Source organism: Diplotaxodon limnothrissa, linkage group LG1, assembly GCF_057381915.1.
Source record: "Diplotaxodon limnothrissa isolate DT_005_m linkage group LG1, D_limnothrissa_male_GT1.1, whole genome shotgun sequence".
Taxonomy (NCBI): Eukaryota; Metazoa; Chordata; class Actinopteri; order Cichliformes; family Cichlidae; genus Diplotaxodon; species Diplotaxodon limnothrissa.
Window position 1 is genome coordinate 41,298,522 of NC_140596.1, and position 18,847 is coordinate 41,317,368.

General features: G+C 39.8%; 1 protein-coding gene across 1 annotated transcript in view; it reads left to right on the forward strand.

Annotated features, from left to right (window-relative positions):
- The first annotated feature begins 471 nt into the window (after positions 1 to 471).
- Positions 472 to 18,847, forward strand: part of LOC146640228 (multiple epidermal growth factor-like domains protein 10) — a 189,068-nt gene continuing 170,692 nt past the window's right edge. Inside the window, exons 1-3 of the mRNA XM_085350434.1 lie at positions 472 to 587; positions 1,404 to 1,505; positions 7,756 to 7,856. Coding sequence (XP_085206560.1) covers positions 472 to 587; positions 1,404 to 1,505; positions 7,756 to 7,856 — 319 coding nt within the window. The remainder of the gene's footprint in view (positions 588 to 1,403; positions 1,506 to 7,755; positions 7,857 to 18,847) is intronic.

Below are 18,847 nucleotides of genomic sequence, written 5' to 3' on the forward strand. Positions count from 1 at the left end.
GAACAAGCACAGCAAAAATCATTACGAGGGTGGTTTTGTGTAACCCTGTACGTGGTGGAGGGAAAATCTCAGAACTACACCATTATTCTCCTTAAATAATAAAATTCACTTTGTGTGTCAGAAGCTATGTCCGCATGTGTTTCTGTAAGTTACACAGTTACAGTGAGCTGTTGAGACCATCATGTATTTGGGCCTCAGCTAGTTGAATGACATCATTTGAAATTTTGGGTGGAAATGAGTGTAGATTATATACACTTGTCAGTTATGTATTTAAAAAATGTTAATCTCTGTAGTGTTCTATAACTGTTGCTCTCAAAATATCCTTTGAAATCCAGTGCAGAAGAAATAAAAAGCAACATAGACGTGTTAAAAGTTATCAAAACATAAAGTATAAATGGTGAACTCGTGTTCCTCATTGTTTTCGTTTCCTTCCCTGAGGACAGAAGGAGGAACCAAGGGAGGAGGAGGACGATGGCTACCGATGGAGTTTCTCCCCAAGCTCTGCTGTGGCTCAGCCTGAGCGGTTTGAGCTCCCTGGTGTCACCCCTAAACCCCGATGATCCCAATGTGTGCAGCCACTGGGAGAGGTACGTTTCCCCAGTTGAGTCTCTTCAATATTCAAAATGATATTTAACAAAAGAAATACTGCAGTGAACTAATGGACTGCCGCCACAAATCAAAGCTGAGGGTTTGCCAATAATCAAATGCAAAAGGGAAAAGGTTTACTCCTGGGGACATATCGAGGCTGTAAATTCAAAGAGATGGTAATGTGACTGCTTGAGTGGTCCCAGCACTCAGCAGTATGTTGGGTAAAAGCACAATGCTGTTTCTGATGAGAGCTACGGAGAGTGCAGGTGCTGTGATCGATAATGTCTCTGTGTAATCAGTAGGAATTGTGCAAATGGATATTACTGCTGATGATTATTACAGCTTTGACTTCTCGCTAAAGGTTAGACTCAGTTCAGTAACCTTTGTTCAACACAATGAAAACACAGAGTGAGCTCGCTGCCAGCTACGGAGGGTAAGGAAGATGAGTTTCTTGATAACAACCTGAGCGGTTGTGAACTTTAAGGAGAGTAAATGTTTTTTCCCCAGATGACTCAATGGCTATTAAAAGTTTTTCATATTTAAAAATTAGATTTATTCTAACCGTTGTATTTATAATGAGATCAGTGCTTGACATCCTAATAACCTGCTTTTGGATATCATTGACTAGTTGAGGAAAGAAAAAAGGTTTCTATTGTGAAGTTGGACTTACATTTATGTTATATTTGATGTTTGCAGTTAATACAAAAACGTATTTTAATATATTACATTTAATATTCGTGTATTCGATAATGACACAAGATTATCCAGAATTAGAAATTCATCCTGTCAAGCTGTTTTTTTCCCTGTTCCTCTAGTTATGCAGTGACTGTGCAGGAGTCTTATGCCCATCCATTTGACCAGGTTTACTACACCCGATGCACCGACATCCTCAACTGGTTCAAATGCACGAGACACAGGTATGCACAAAGCAACTCTCTTTGTTTGCAGTATTTTACTGTTTTAATTCCTTTAACATTTAATATTTTAGGGATTTTAAAAGAAGCTTTTTCATCTGCTAATTTTGTTCTGCCTAAAAAAATACAAAGAATTATTTCACTGTAAGACTACAAATGTGAAAGTAAAAATACTAGAAATGAAAGCTACAACTAAATAACCTTCCTCACTGATAAATAACTGTGATCAATGACTTAAAGGTATAATATATACATTTGTTCCAGTGGACAAATGAACAGATTTTGCTAACAGTTATCCTAAATGTTTCATTCAGTGTAGCTGTTTGTTTCAGTGACATTTAGATTATAATGCTAAGCAATGCTTAACAATCTTGACAAAGGTTTTGGCCTCCCGCCTGGATCAAATATTACCAGATATCATTAATGGTGACCAGGTTGGCTTTATTAAAAATAGGTCCTCAGGTGATAACATTAGAAGACTTCTTCATCTCATGCACAGAAGCGAATCTAACCTAACCCCGGTTGCGGCCTTCTCGCTAGATGCTGAGAAGGCCTTTGATCGGGTGGAATGGGGCTTCCTTATGACGACCCTCGCAAGGTTCGGGTTTGGGCCTGGGTTTTGTAATTGGGTCAAAACTGTATATGCAAGTCCAAGGGCAGCGGTTTTGACAAATGGATTGGTGTCAGGGTTTTTTCATCTTACTCGCGGGACCCGACAGGGGTGCCCTTTGTCCCCGTTGCTTTTTACAATATTTCTGGAACCGCTGGCCTTGGCTATTCGAGCAAACAGGGGTGTCAGAGGCGTTCATGCAGGGGGTATGGAACACAAGTTGTTTCTATATGCTGATGACATCTTAGCAGTATTGACGGATCCCATGCAGTCTCTACCAGCGCTACTCACGTGTGTTGAGTCATTTTCAGGGTTGTCAGGTTATAAGATAAACTGGGACAAGTCAGAGGGCATGCCATTGTCAGCATCATGTCATTCTGGATGCGTTACTCCATTCAATTTTAAGTACTCACCTTCAGGTATGAAGTATTTAGGAATATTATTAAAACCCGACTTGGAGGATATTATGCTTTCAAATGTGGAACCTCTCCTCCTAAAGATAAAAACAAATCTGGATAAATGGGGTAAATTGAATCTTACACTATGGGGTAAAATTAATGTGATTAAAATGATGGTGGTCCCACAGTTCAATTATGTTTCCATGATGTTACCTGTACGGATTCCTTTGCACATATTTGGTCAAATTGAGAAGTTAATCAAAGATTTTTTGTGGAATAACAAGAAGCCGAGAGTGAATATAAAGAAAATGTGGGCCTCTAAAGACATTGGGGGAATGGCCCTCCCAAATGTGAAGTTGTATAATTTAGCTTTTGAATTGTCAAGACTGGCCAAATACTGGACAGGATCGGGCTCTGAGCTGAGCTGGATGAAGATCGAACAGGAACTAGCGAGCCCCTTCACACCTTTGGATGTTCTCTCGCAGGACGCGGCAACTAATGGACAAGACTCTCATGATAACCCAGTGCTCAGGTATTCCAAAGCTGTCTGGGTGGAGGTGCACAAGTTGTGTGGAGCATCTCATCTAAGACAACCTTATGCCTCGCTATGGAACAATATTGCTGTAAGGATTGGGCGGAAAACTGTGTTCTGGAAGGAATGGCTTGTCAAAGGCATACGCAGGATAAGTGATCTTTACTCAGGGGGAGTGTTTATGTCATTTGCTGAAATAACCCGAAAATACAGTTTGACAAGAGAAAATAATTTTTGGAAATATTTACAAATAAGGGATTGTGTTACCAAAGGAAAATTTGCTCAAAGCTCGAATATGGTTGTGGAGTTTTTAGAATTGTCCAGTACAGCACATAGGGCGGCGGTTTTCTACAAACTGTTTAACAATCCAAAAAAAGAGATATGTGAAAACTTGAGGGTTATATGGCAGAGGGATCTGGGTTGTGCAATTTCTAAAGAAGACTGGCGCAGAATTTTGTCATTCTCTGATAAATATATAAGAGAGGCCAGGGGTAAATTTACTCAGTATAAATTAATACACAGGTGGTACTTCACTCCATCCAAACTTTATAGAATGGGAATTAGTCCCAGTAATGTATGCTGGAAATGTAGTTCAGATCCAGGGACATTTATACATGCTATTTGGGAATGTGGGAAAGTTTATCCCTTTTGGCAAAAAGTATTGGACAAAATAGGAAGGTGGATTGGTTTGATGATACCCCTGTCACCAAGACTGTGCTTATTAGGGGATCGGCCAGTATTACCTGGGGTTTCAAAATATGACTTTGTGGTTATAAAGGTGGGGGTGATCGCAGCGGCTCGAGTTATTCTCAGTGTATGGAAGGAACCGTCTCCTCCAGAATATAATAGGTGGAAAGAAACTATGCTGAAAATGGTGTCGTATGAAAAGCTCTTGGCTAGGATTAATGATGATAGGGAGGGTTTTGACGAATCGTGGGGACGTGTTTTTGGCTGAGATGGTTGGAACTTATTTGGTCAGGGCAATTATCTTTAGTCATGTTGTACGCTTGCTGCACTGTTTGTTTGTGTAGGCACTCAGTAAGGGAATGACTTAAAGATTTGAGTTAACTGATTTGAGTTTTTTTTAATTTTTTAATTTTTTTTTATTATTATTATTATTATATTTTTTATATATATATTTTTTCTGTTGTTGTTTGTTGGTTGTTTTGTTTGTTTTTGTGTTGTGAAATGTTAAAAACAAATAAAGACTTCAATTATAAAAAAAAAACAATCTTAAAAATAACTTTTAATCAGATTCTTTTGATCAGGAATAACAATGCTGGACTAAACTAAACAAAACTAAACTCATCGTATTAGCTGTAGCTGATGTTAAGTCAAAGCTCAGGATTCTGATATCACTAACAAATTGCATTATGGGACAATTGTCTGAGTTGTAAACATGGACTATAGGGAGACAGATGTTGCTTCTGGGTCTAAAACTCGTCAGAAGATGAATCACGATTGGAAGCAGCAGCAAAGAGCTAAGGAAGGTCACTGAGTCAATAATTCATGGCTTAGGTAGTAATTGTCTACCAATTGCTACCATACCAGTAAGCAGTGTTGGTCAAGTTTCTTGACCAACACTGCTTACTGATTAATTAGTTAATTAATCAGTAACTAATTACTGATTACTTCCCCCAAAAAGTAATCCTGTTACTTTACTGATTACTTATTTTCAAAAGTAATTAATTACTTAGTTACTTAGTTACTTTTTAAAAACACGATTTACAACCTGAAGAGGTGATGAAGTGATAGATCTCTCAGCCCAATTCTACTTTTTCTGCATAATCCATCATACAAAATGTAATCAGATGGAAAAGTCTCTTTTTAAAACTTGTTTTATCAGTTTTAATCTTTTAACTTTATGCATCAAGCAAAAATTTAATTATATGCAACATTCTCTGACTTGAATAAATTAGTTTAACATTTAAACCTATTTTCTACACATTCCAGCACATAAAATAATTTTTTTGTGTGTTTACACTCAGTCTTTCAAATAGATGCAAGTAAAACACAGCAGAAAATAAATAAAGTCAAAGACTCAGCGGTCCTGTTGCTCTATTTTCACCTGTAAAGCAGGAGTGGGGTAGGCGGAGGTTTACCCTGGTGCAGGTGTGCCGCGGTCAGTGGAAGAATCCGCGAGTTTCTCTGTGAGTTTCCCATTACGTCGTAGCTACTCGGTGCTTGTTGGAAGTTTAGGGGTTTTTTCGCTGTAAAAAGAAGTTTTCTTCCCACGCACAGCAGACACTAATGTTTTTGTCACTTTTTATGGAATCAAACTCAAAGTAAGGTCAGTACTTCCACGCTTTAAACGCTGCACGCTCATACTCTCTCTGCACTCGATATATGATCCATTGTTGATCTGCACACAGCTGTTGTCACTAACGTCGCACTCGCTTACGTCACTGTCATGAGACATTCTCGCAAAAAAATCACAGTTTTAGTAACACAGTAATGCAGCGTTCCTACGGGAAAGTAACGGTAATCTAATTACCGTTTTTGCAATAGTAATCCCTTAACTTTACTCGTTACTTGAAAAAAGTAATCGGATTACAGTAACGCGTTACACCTCTGCTGGTAAGTAATAATAGTAACACATTCAAGTGTTTTATTTGCATTCAACAGGATTTATGCTATGCTACACACCTTAGATGTGACAGTTATCTTTGCTGTAGCAACACGACAGCACAGTCAGAATCAAAGAGAGACTTTATATGTTTTCTAAAAAAAGGGTTTAAACTGACAGACTGACACAATCAGCTACAGAGTAACATTTCAGGGTGTGGCTGTAGCTTAGGTGGCAGAGCAGGTCAGCCACTAATCAGAAGGTCGGTGGTTCGATCCCAGGCTGCCTCCTGGCTGCATGCCAAATATCCTTGGGCAAGATACTAACCCCGTGTTTGCCTACTGGTGGTGGTCAGAGGGCCCGGTGGCGCCAGTGTCCGGCAGCCTCGCCTCTGGCAGTGCGCCCCAGGGCAGCTGTGGCTACAATGTAGCTTGCCATCGCCAGTGTGTGAATGTGTGTGTGAATGGGTGAATGACTGAATGTAGTGTGAAGCGCTTTGGGGTCCTTAGGGACTAGAAAAGCGCTATACAAATGCAGGCCATTTACCATTTACCATATATGAACTTATCAGAAATATCTGGTATTATGTGAAAAATCTGCCAAGTGTGGTCACCATAAACCGTGAGATCAGTATCTCCAAAAATAAAGTGAACGTAGTTTGGCTCGTTTAAATGGCACTCCTCGTTTGCTTTAGGTATATTCAACAGCCACTACAGCTGGAAACAACTTAAATTGAAAATATGATATTTAGTTTTTCACTGAAATAAAATACAGCAACACTGCATTACTTAAACTTCTCATGTACATTTCTAACAGCTGCATTTTAAGTCATTGGTCAATACCTCATTACTTTATGGCTTTATATATAAAACACATTTTAGATATGAGTAGATATCACATCTACTTATATATACAGTATATAGTCATAGTCTCTTGATGCTGAGAGCAGCTCGGTTGCTGACAAACAGAGTTTGCATTGTACGGTCAGTAAGAAATGCATTCCTGCCCGTGCACTGCTGGCTCTGTTGTGCGGGCGCCGGGTCTATTGTGTAACTGACGCCACCAAAATTAACTAGAGAGACTTTATATGTTTTCTAAAAAAAGGGTTTAAACTGACAGACTGACACAATCAGCTACAGAGTAACATTTCAGTGAGATATATGAACTTATCAGAAATATCTGCATTAGAGCCTCTTATTTTGTGTTTTGTTGCGTGAAATTACCAAAATTAGACAGAGGATAGCCTAACATAGGAAACGGACAAGAACACCTTGTAATCCACTTATTTCAACAAAGTAACTGTATTCTAATGATCACCCTTTTAAACGGTAACTGTAACACAATACAGTTACTCATATTATTGTAAATACGTAACGTCGGTACATGTATTCTGTTACTTCCCAACATTCTGATGTCATTCTGATGAGCAACTGTTGGCATATCAGCTTCGATAATAATAATAATAATAATGGATTGGATTTATATAGCGCTTTTTGGGGCCCTCAAAGCGCTTTACAATTCCACTATTCAGTCACTCTCACATTCACTGGTGGAGGCAGCTACAGTTGTAGCCACAGCTGCCCTGGGGCAGACTGACAGAAGCGAGGCTACCATATCGCACCATCGGCCCCTCTGGCCAACACCAGTAAGCGGTAGGTGCAGTGTCTTGCCCAAGGACACAACGACCAGGACTGTCCAAGCCGGGGCTCGAACCAGCAACCTTCCGGTTACAAGACAAACTGCCAACTCTTGAGCCACGATCGCCCCATGATGACCACATCAAGCTTTGTAGCGACTAGTTTAGTTTATCTAAGAGCTGATCCGTTTAGCTTAAACTGAAATATTAGAAAACATCCTTGTCCTTGAATGAGTGGAGAAACTCCCCTAAACATTTAAGTGCTGCTCATCCTTTATAAGTGCAGTGACTACTGTGTTCTTAAGCGACCTTTGAGTGACAATGCTGAGTGATGACATGTTCAAAGGCTTGTTGTGGGATGTTCTGGTGAAAGTGCATTCACACGATCATTTTCTGTTGTTGTGAAAATAATTCACTGCAAGCTTACATTTTTTGTTTTATACATCAGTGTGGTCAGCGCCACACATCTTTTAACATTAATACCTTTACTGTGTTTATGTCACTTGCACAGGATCAGCTACAAGACCGCCTATAGGAGAGGTGTAAGGACCATGTACAGACGACGCTCTCAGTGTTGTCCAGGCTTCTATGAAAGTGGAGAACTGTGTGTTCGTAAGTCCTGCAGATTCCTTAACACCATTTTAGCCTTTGTGTCTTTTCTACAACCGGAGTAAATCACGTTACCTCAAACAGATTCAATTCAATTCAGTTTTATTTTTACAATCAAATCACAACAACAGATGTTAATGAGTTTGTAAACTCATTACTACAAACCACATGACAATGTTCAGTCTGCTCACAGGGCAGATGTGCCTGGAGTGGGAGCAACAAAAGTAAATAGAGGAAGAAGTTGGTGAGTTCTTAACTATTGAAGAACACGGCGAATGTACGTTCATTAGACGGCTACATACAGTCCTTTGCACATCTACAGTACCTATCCACATCGAGAATGCAAAGCATGCGAGGCATGTTTTTTAGCTCAAACTTGTAATGCAGACCTGTTAGTTGGTGAAGATCAAGGTTGGGTTATGTTCACACTGTAAACGAATTGCTCTGGAGTCCAGATAAAACTGTACCAAGACTATCCGGTTTGTTTGGTCTGGACCTAAGTGCAATTACTTTGTTCATAGCTACACAAATGAATCAAACCAAGGGTGAAAATGAACCACTTTGATATAAACAGACAAAATACTCCAGGTCTGTAAACAACCTAGCTCACACCTAGGGATGGGTATCGAAAACCGGTTCTTGTTGAGAACCGGTTCCCACTGTTTCAATTCCTTGGAATCGTTTGCCATTTTTGCAAATGATTCCCTTATCGATTCCAGTCGCCCCGAATGACGTCACCACGTTGCAGAGCGTCATTTACCTGGCAGGAAACGGCGCCTAAGTGGCTCAGACGCTCAAAAGTTTGGTTATACTTTACGAGAACGGATGACAACAGGGCAACTTGCAATACTTGCAAAGTAGATATTTCATTTAAGGGAGGAAACACTACGAATATGCAAAAGCATTTGCTCACAAAACACGCGATGACCTTAAATGAATGTCGTGTTTTTAATTCCGCTCCGGACTCGTGAATCTCAACCCAGCAGCAGCGGTAACGTTTGCACCTCCTCTCCCGTTAATGCGGCAGGTAAATAATCAACTAACAGTGCATATTATGTTAGCGCGATCTGTCTTATTACAAACCTGCCATTACTGTGCATTTAGTGACCATGATGAGACAGAGTCTGGCTCAGATGCTGGCAGGTCTCGCTGCAGTCTGCCGGTAGCGTCTCCTTTCAGGCCAGGATAGACGAATGTCACCGAGCAGTGACTCAGTTTGTGGTCAAAGGCTTGCACCCGTTTGCCACAGAAGATGATTTTCAGTAAGTGAATGTGTTTAATTGTAGGCAGGGACATTACTGGATATTCTTGTGTAATTGCTACAGAATAATTTATGTTATACTTTGTTATTGCTACAGAAGAATATTTATTTTATTATTTTACATTTACAATTTTTCCCCGGGGACCCTGTGACTCCCCATTGAAGAGCCGTAGGCTGGATCTCTTAAGATCTCACTGTTGGGTTTGTAAGGCCATGTTACTCCTAAATTTCTATCTTGTTCAAAGAGAAGATATAAAACACAGTTCTAAGCTACTCGACCTTAGTGTTCTCCTTTTTAAAAAATAAGAATCGATAAAGAATCGAATCGTTAAACAGAATCGAAAATGGAATCGGAATCGTTAAAATCTTATCAATACCCATCCCTACTCAAAGTGTGCATTTTTGTGTTTAACAGACTAAGTCAGTCTACACTAGAAGAGTTTTATATAGATGCCACACCATTTACCTGTGACATGTCATGGTCCTGGGTCGGTGACCCAGTGTTTTGAGTTTTGTACATTTATTTTTGATCTCATCATGGTTCATGAATATTAGGGTTTTGGTTTCTGTTTTGCATTTCTAGAGCTCTAGTTCTCCTGGGTTTGTGATTTCTAGATCTTAGGTTTAGTTCTGCCCTCGTGTTTATTCTCTTGTTCCCCAGTCAGTCATGTCTCATGTCCTTCCTGTCCTTGTACTCGGCGTTCCCTCTGTTCAGTGTCTAGTCTGTGTCTGCCGCATGCTTCCTGTTTTATTTTGACAGTCCTGCTCTGTGTTCAGCCTCTGTTCCCCGTCTCGTCTGAGTAATTAGTACCAGCTGTGTCTCCCATTTCCTGATTACTCCGTCTTGTATTTCAGTCCTCTGTCATCCCCTGCTCTGCGTTGCATTATACCCTCTTTGTGCTGTGTCTCCTCCCTTCGCGTCCTGAGTATTCTTAGTTTCTAGGTTCCTGTTCTCCGGTTTTAGTCCTGCATTTGTGGTTTTGGTTTGTTTTTGTCACGTTTACTGCTATGAAGAGTTTCTCCAGCAATAAAGCTGCGCACTAAGTTAAATCTCTGTTTGTGAATCCGGCATTTTGGGTTCCATGGTCTACTGCGTCGATATGGACATGATTTATTTTTATTTATTATATTTGAATTTATTTTACTCCACAAACGAATGCGCACAGTGGTAAAATCCAAACTTCATCCAGGACAGAAACAACTGCTAACATGCTAACACAAAGGTATTAAGCTAGCCAAGAACCCAGAGTGCTGTTAAAGCTGAGCATACTGACACTAAGTAACCGGGTAATAAAAGTGGTGATGAGCAGTCAGACTGCAGGCTCTGCTCATTTTTCTACAGTAGAGTCACTGTGGTGACGAGTTTACACTCTTTGTGTTGGTTTTCATCTTTGCTTTGTGCTGACGGCTTTGTGTTCATACCCAAATACTCATAGAACGATCACACGGTTGTCCTAATAATTTGTGTTGGTGTGTGGGGCCTCTAGGTTTATATTGTTAATTGGTAATTATGAGACCGTGTGTTTCATATCATTTTACAGAGAAACATGATGTAAAAGCAATGTAATGACTAGTATAATGAATTACTGTCTCCAGTGAATAACTAAGTCACATACTGCATTACTTTAAAGAAAAGCGTTCAGTGTAATACATGACCTTTAAAAACCCAATGAGAATTTATAAGAGAATCAACAACGAATCGAGTCGATAAGTGATATCGATATTGAAATCACAATTGCTAAATTTGTATAAACTCCCATCAGTGATTATAGTCCACATAAATGACTGAACATGTGTCACATTTTTCCTGCTAGTTTCTTCTTAGACACAAAATATAGATGCTATAAAAACCCAACAAAAACACACTGTGGTTGATCAAAACCAAAAATGTTTGTTTGTTATCAGACAGCGCTTTCTCCTTAATATTCCAACCGCAAGAGAACATGTGTTATGCATAACGTGTCAGTGACAAACAAAACCATTTTCCTGTCATATGCATTGTTATTTTCAAACTTTTTCCACTTGATGCATGCACACAGTATGCAGGCTTGTTAAAATTGCAGTGTACCTTGTGGAACAGTCGTTCAATCTCAGTAGTTATCTTTTCACAGTTACCTATATCTGCTGTCAAAATGAAGATCAGTCGAGCTCTGTAACAAAGTCAATGTATTTCTACCCAAAGTGTGACCACAAGCAGCTGGAAGGAAACCTGGTAAAAGAAAAAAGAAAGACACTGAGCAAAATCTCAAACAAACTGCAAAATGTTTCTTTAGACATCAGGCAGCTCTGAAAACTGCAAATCCAAACTGTTTTCAGAGCTACGTTTGTTAGTTGTCTTTGGTCATTTGGATGAATTCATCAGGTGAATCAAATAATTTTGCATTCAAGTTGAAGAGAACCTTCATTCAGTATGTGTGTAAAAGATTGGCCTTATCATCTAGCTGTGTTCCCCGCTTCATGGGAACAGTCCATTACACAATTATTTCTGTCTGAAGCTCAAACTTTGCCAGTCAAAGTAAATAACAGCTCTTCAATCAGTTAAAAACAAACAATTAAACTGAGCAGATGAAACAACAGATGTTGTTTTCAGATCTACATGTGCACGATTCTTTATTTAAGTGTGAATCCAGTCTCATTAAGCTTCTGCTCTTAATTGTTAAAGAAGAATCCCACAACATGCTCTCCTGGTTCTGTCACACATCTACTTATGTTATCACGTCTGACAGTTGTTCAGACAAAGAATCAACTGAAATCCTTCATGTTTTTACATTTTTTCATGATTAAAATGCAATTAAAAGTGATCCTAAAAAGACTTTTATTGAATTGTGTTCACATGTTTTAATTAATCCGGGTAAAAAGTTGCAACCTCACAGTGTTGTAATCAGCAAAGCATAATCTCCACCGGGGTTTTTAAATGGCCTTGTTTCCATTTGCATGCAGTGTGGCACTACTATATACAGCTTTCTTTAGTTCAGTGTGAACAAGCAAAGGCCGCAGAATAACTGGGCCCTCAAAGGGGCATTAGAGTGCCATCTCTGTGTGAAAGTTTATAAATCCTGGGGAACTATGGCAAAACAAAACTGCTTATTTGTTCTGGAATAAATAAAATATATAAACTAATTTTCTAATTTTACTCTAAAATACTTTTTCTCCACTAAAGCCATGCAGTATTCACCAGGATTAACAGAATGCAGTGACTTAATTTTGTGTACCTGTGGCCAACTGGTAAAGACAAAGCCAAGCTAAGTGGCAGAATTACTGTTAACAACAATGCGACCTAGATTTAAAGGGCCTGACAATGCTCCATAATTTATTAACTTTTAGTTGTAAGGAGGAGAGAGCAGTGTAAAGAACAGACTGGGAGCAAAGACAATGCTATGAAACAATTAATGTAATTTCCCCAGAAATAAAAACAAATATACAGTTAAGGTAGCACTGAATGAAAAGATTACATGACTAAAAGTAATAAAACTGGTTAAACAGTTCTCTAAAAGAAAAAGGGTGTGGCGCGAATAAGGCACGGCGGGACCACATATCGTTATTCAACACGTTCTCACTCCCAAAGCATAACATTTTACGCTAGGTGACAAATCGTCACCATATTACGTTTTCGGCTACCCACCACGTTCCTAAATGACGACCTCGGAAAAAGAGGAAATATGAGAACCGTCTGGACTGAACCTACACATGTTCGCTCTTATTCTTCAAATCGCTTAGAAACACGCTATTTAACATCATTAAAGTCCTGGTTAAGGTCAGGAATAAGGTTATGGTCAGGGCTAGGGATAAGGTTAGGTTTAGGGCTGGAATACAGGGCTGGAACGTCTACTCCCGCGGGAGCGTCATTGCACTGGATTCCAGCCATAACCCGCCGCGTACCATAAGAATGCCGAAGGTCTCCTTTCGCGTTCCTCAGGAACGCCGCGGGACGTGACAAAACGTCGACATGTTACGCCTCGGGAGTGAGAACGCTCTGCGTTATTTCGAGCCATCTTTACTTGCTGCGGCTGCAGCTCACAGGCTGCCAGCCGCACTTGAACCACACCAACGTGTTTTAACACGGCGGGCGTGATTGCGGATGCCGTGCTGGTGCGTCCACACGGCACCGCAGACCACGCCCCACCACAAAGGGAAATTATTTCAAATTAATATATATATAAGAATATAGCAGTCCCAAACACACAGAACAACACCAGTCCAGTTAGTACGTGAGCATTTACCACACAGTCCTACACTCTATCCAAGTCCAGTGGCTGTTCTGAAACCCATTTTCTCCTTGTTTCTATAACAGTGTAAATCAGCGGTCCCAACCCCCGGGCCTCGGACCGGTACCGGTCCGTGAGTCGTTTGGTACCGGGCTGCGAGAGTCGAGGCTCAGGTGTGAAATGTCTGGTTTTCAGGGTTTTTATCGGTTTTCAGCGTTATTTTGTTATCGTTTTTATCGTTAACTCGGTTTTCCTGGGTCTTTTCACGTGTGTTATGAATAAATCTTTTTTTCGGTACGGGTACTAGTTTTATTTTGTTGTATTTATCCGCAACACCTTAAAGGGCGGTCCGTGAAAATATTGTCGGGCATAAACCGGTCTGTGGTGCAAAAAAGGTTGGAGACCGCTGGTGTAGACCATAACCGAATAGCAATCCTTCCTCAACTTCTGTCAACTAGTGTCAAGCTTCCTTCTGCAGTTGAAAATTGAAATGAAAAAATGTTATGAGTGTCTAAACCGAAGGCAAGAGAGTGAAACTCAGGTGCACATTCTTTATTAAACCCACACACAGAACAACTTGGAGCTTATGATGGTACCAGGTATGGTGAGAGATCTCCAGTGTTGTATGGAAGAAGGTGGGTTTAGTCAGCTCCTGTGACTGACAGAGGTACAAACTGGAACAAGGAACAAAGACAGTAGTTTACAAAATAAGCCAAGAGACTGGTCTGTTTGCCACAAGGAGCAAGCTGATAAGCTGGTAAAGTCTGAGTGGCTGAGCTGACCTATTTTGTACTTCAACTGACTGGGGTGATTAGACAAGGTGATCCAACCGGGGAGTGTAAAAGTCTTCAAACTAAAGAGCAGAGAACGTCTCTGACTTTGAGAATAAAAACACAGACACAGACCAGAGGCTGACTATGATAGAAAAATGCTGCAAAAGCACAGAAAACACAACAGAAGCTGAATAAATCACATTGAAAGTAGAAAAAAATTGGGTCAGTTTATCTGTTCGTCTGTCTTTTTGTTTCACTAGCTGGGCCCACGTCCTCATTTTAAGTTTGACAGCGTTTTAGTAGGTAAAAGTCGATGCTTTGACATGAATTGAGCTGCGGTTTGGGGAAGGCCTCGAAGAGGACTGGCAGATCCCCGTGTACTAAATAGAAGTGAAGAAGTTGAAGAATGGAGAGGAAGGAGGGAGGGTGGGAAACGAGAATGATCAGCTTGCAGAACTGGGGGAACCCATATAGATGGCAGCCGGAAGGAGCGTGTTTGGAGTCGTGGTCCTGCTGCTGAAATTCCCATACATAATCTCCAACAGCAGTCTAACTGTCACTTCAACATATCATTTTCAAAGTTTGTGTGAGGGCAGATACCAATAATAGCTCGAGCTGATTTAATAAAATCAGGTGTTGTTCAAGTTCCCAGGTGAAAATCAGTAAAAACTCACATCGACAAACTTCACAACAATATAATAATTTATCTTATCTTATCTTATCTTATCTTATCTTAGGCCTCGGGGGACATGAGTACCTAGGTTGGCTTGACCTTCATTGTTAGTGCTAAAGCTCAGAGTTGACTTGAAAAAATTAGAAACCATATCGACTAATATGTCATATGAAAGGGCACAGAAAGAGGTGTACAACACACTTTACATTTTTTAAATACAGAGTCACAGTGACACAAGAACAGGCATCATGAAACATCGTGTTCCCCCTCTGAGAGGAACAGCGCTCTCTGAGTGCTCTTCACTCAGTTTGACTTTTCTTTCATCACAATGATCCCAAACACACTACCAGTGCAGTAAGAGCAAACATGGTGTGATCTTTTTGAGTTAACAAGTTACAAGCCATTAATTAATGTATTGATCTTAAATACGATCAGTCTTTCTCCATGATTTTCCCAGCACCAGAAATAGACTATACTATATATATACTATATATACTATACTATACTTTAATACGCATGTATTAAAGTTACTATTTAAAGAATGAAAAGCAGTGTGTAATCAAAACACTGTGAAGAATTCAATCATTCAGTCAGCAACAGTCAAAAGTCACATTTCTTTGACTTTGCAGAAATCAAGAGCCCATTATTTTCCAGTCCTCTGCAATTTTAAAGAGCGTTCAGCCTAATATGTTTTTAACTACGGCCGACTGTGTAGGGCAGAGGGCGGCAACCTGCGGCTCTTTAGTGCTTATAGTGCGGCTCCGCGTGGTTTGGGAAATTAAATTAGAAGTATTTAGCTGAAGTGTATTTTATTTATGTTAGTTCTTTTTAACTTGTAGTTCTAAACTGGAAGATTATTGTGATATTGAAATATAAAAATAAAATTATATTCTATTATTTTTTCATCGCTCAAAATAAGCGTCACACAGCCGGTGTACGAAACGCCGTGCATTTATCGAGACTTTCGACCCCAGGTAGGCCAGTTATGGATCTTTGGATCCACATTATGTCAGCAGCTCCACCGTGAACTATGTTAAAGACAAACACGCTCACGCCTCACAGACGACAGCTTACAGTCCTGTAGAGATAAAGTGACTTCGTACAGCCCCGACCTGCAGACGCTGTGCGCAGAGGTTCAGGAGCAGAAGTATCGTTGTAAACATATCACGGCAGACCCGGCGATGTTTGCATGAACACGCTTTTCAGCATCTCTTTATTGACCACCACGCCCCGCCACACACATTAACCAGGTAAAATACATATTTATGCAGAATTTTGCAAATATCTATTTTTCATCTTTTAGCAGCATAGAGCTTTTTTTCAATTACTTTTTAAAAGTCAGGTCAAGGCTCCAAAAGCCCAGAGGAGATATGAGGGTGGCGGCTCACAACAGCTTTTGTTTGCTACACGGATCATTTTAGTTCAGCTTTCCTTTTGTTATATTTCTTTAAGAGTTCAAAATGTGTTAATTACATAAATAAAATGTCATTTTCTCTGTAGCACTTCATGGATTTCATAAGCAGAACACCTTAGTTGTTCACACAAAGCATAAAGGTAAAAAACAATATATACAGTGTTATCTTGATTTTAGATGTCAAAAAAGTATTTGCGGCTCCCAGTGTTTTCTTTTGCGTGGAAACCGAGTCCAACTGGCTCTTTGGGTGTTAAAGGTTGCTGACCCTAGACTCTAGGGTCAGCCCAGTCACAGGGCAAAACCTGGAGAGGGCCTGTGGGTTCTGGTGGTACAGAGCTCATTGTCTCAGGTTCATGTGGCTGGAGTAGCAGTGGGGACTTGGCAGGCTTTGGATTCTCTGGAGGCTTGGGATGCACAGGGTTCACAGTCTCATCAGGACCAGGATGACGACTACAACATCTGTTCTTGGGAGTTGGTGGAGGGGGACCCAGAGTGGGCTCCTCATCCTCCAACCACTGGTTTGCCAAGAATTAAGTCAGCAAGGATCAGATTGAAGCAATGGGCAGCTAGTCCTCCAACATAAAGTACAAAAGGAAACTAACAACTACAAACTACTGAAACCTGAAATTCCTCTTTCTTGAGGATGTCTTTCAGATACTGTTCATCTATATATATTTTTGGTGGCGCGTCTTCTTATGTGTTCGATTGTTCAGCTTCCTCAGTTTTGTTTAAGAAAACACTCCACACTATGTTAAGATTTGTCAAGTTTAAGCCCTTCACGAACCCTGTTGTTAGTGTAAATATACTATTCTATGCCCATCACACTGCATCTTTGACATTTTTAGCAGATTCAACTAAAGAAATGATGCAACAAAATAATTAGGTACATTTTAAAAAAGGTTCTTCTTCTATGCAGCTGGTGTTCAGGGAACAGGTTCTTTTAAGTCATGAATTGTGGCTTAAGACTATTGTATAGTACAGAACATACATTACAAAAATGACTACTATGACATTAAAATTGGTACATATTAATTACACACAGTATTTGCAGTATAATTTGTTCTTTAGTAAATAAAACTGGTAACATGAAGACTGTTAACTGTTAACATTAGCAGCACAAGCAGTTTTACTGGCTTTTTGTTTTTTTTATTCATGTACCACAATTAAAAATGAGGTTTTCACCATTGATTGATGTTAATTGATACTTGCTCATACAATGAAGAAGCAGCAGAGGAGTAGTCAGAGTATTTATTGCAGTGGAAATGCACTTCTTCTAGATTTATTATTAATCTTCAGCTCACATGACCAGAGTGAGCTGAACTACTACTACTACTACTGCCTGTGTGCTTAAAAACTGCAAGAATGCAAAGCAGCATTTACACCTTCTTAGTAACCATCGAACTGTTTATAGAAGCGAGATCCTGAAAATGTACAATTACACGAATTTGTAACTCAGAACATTCAAAACATTCAAACACGTCCACAACAATGTGAACATTAACAAAAGAAAATTTCAGTGACCATGCTTTGTATTTTTCTGGACACCCGCATTTATTCGGTAAGAGAACCCAATTATCCACCCCAGATGGTAAACTCTATAGCACAGTGTTTTCTTTTCTTGTTGATGAAAAGCCGTGAAAGAGATTCCCTGAAGGGGAGGGGGGCACAAAGACGAGTATATTGTGTCTTTTATTCAACATCTACATGTAAACAACTTTAGTCTCTCCTGCATGGCCTAGACAAATACCCTTTGACTCCATTGTGTGACACTACATCCTCCACCTTCTCACTCACACACACACACACACACACACACACACACACACACACACACACACACACACACACACACACAGCGTTTTTCTCCCATTGGCTGTAGTAGGAATGCCGGAAGCTAATTCTTAGCTCTTAACTACAAAAACATGGCTGCCTGGTCTGCTAACGTTAACATCCTGGGACAGGTCTTTTGTTGTGTGATATACACAGCTTGAGCTAATTGAAAGAAGAAGAAGAAAGGGGAGCGTTTGATTTGAGTTGGGGGCTTTCCCTATGTTTCCTGGCTCTTTTGTTGGCTCTGTTTTTATGTCCAGTTTATCTCTCAGATAAACATGTGATTCTGTGCAGGAGAAGTTTACTTACAATACCTTTTTAGGTGAACTTATGGATGATTCTTTTCTTGCAGTGCTTTAAAAAAAATCAAATCTCTTTTTAAATCTCTGCCTGAGGCCATTGTATCTTTCTTTGGGGTCATTTCTCCCTGGCTTAGCCTGTTCTTCATTCTTGTTAGAACTTACTGTCCTGTCTTCCAGATGCTGAACGATTTTTACTTTGACCTTTGGCCCAGAGAAGCTTTAATCAAACCAAACACACTAATGAATGTTTATTTATACACACATACATACACATATACATGCACACACATACACACACACCTCAAGCTGATGCCTCAAGATATGTCATAAGCAAAAGTGCACGCACATGAATGAGAGGCGGAAGGCGATTGTAGTTAACAGGGTATTGCCGACTATCCTGCTAATTGCCAACTTTACTTTTGTCATCATGTCATGTTTAGGATTAAAAATAAAAAAGATTAAAAAAGTTTAATCAAATGAAATATTGATATTTTTGTATGGGAATTGATCCTGTAACATGAAATGCCGGTAATGAA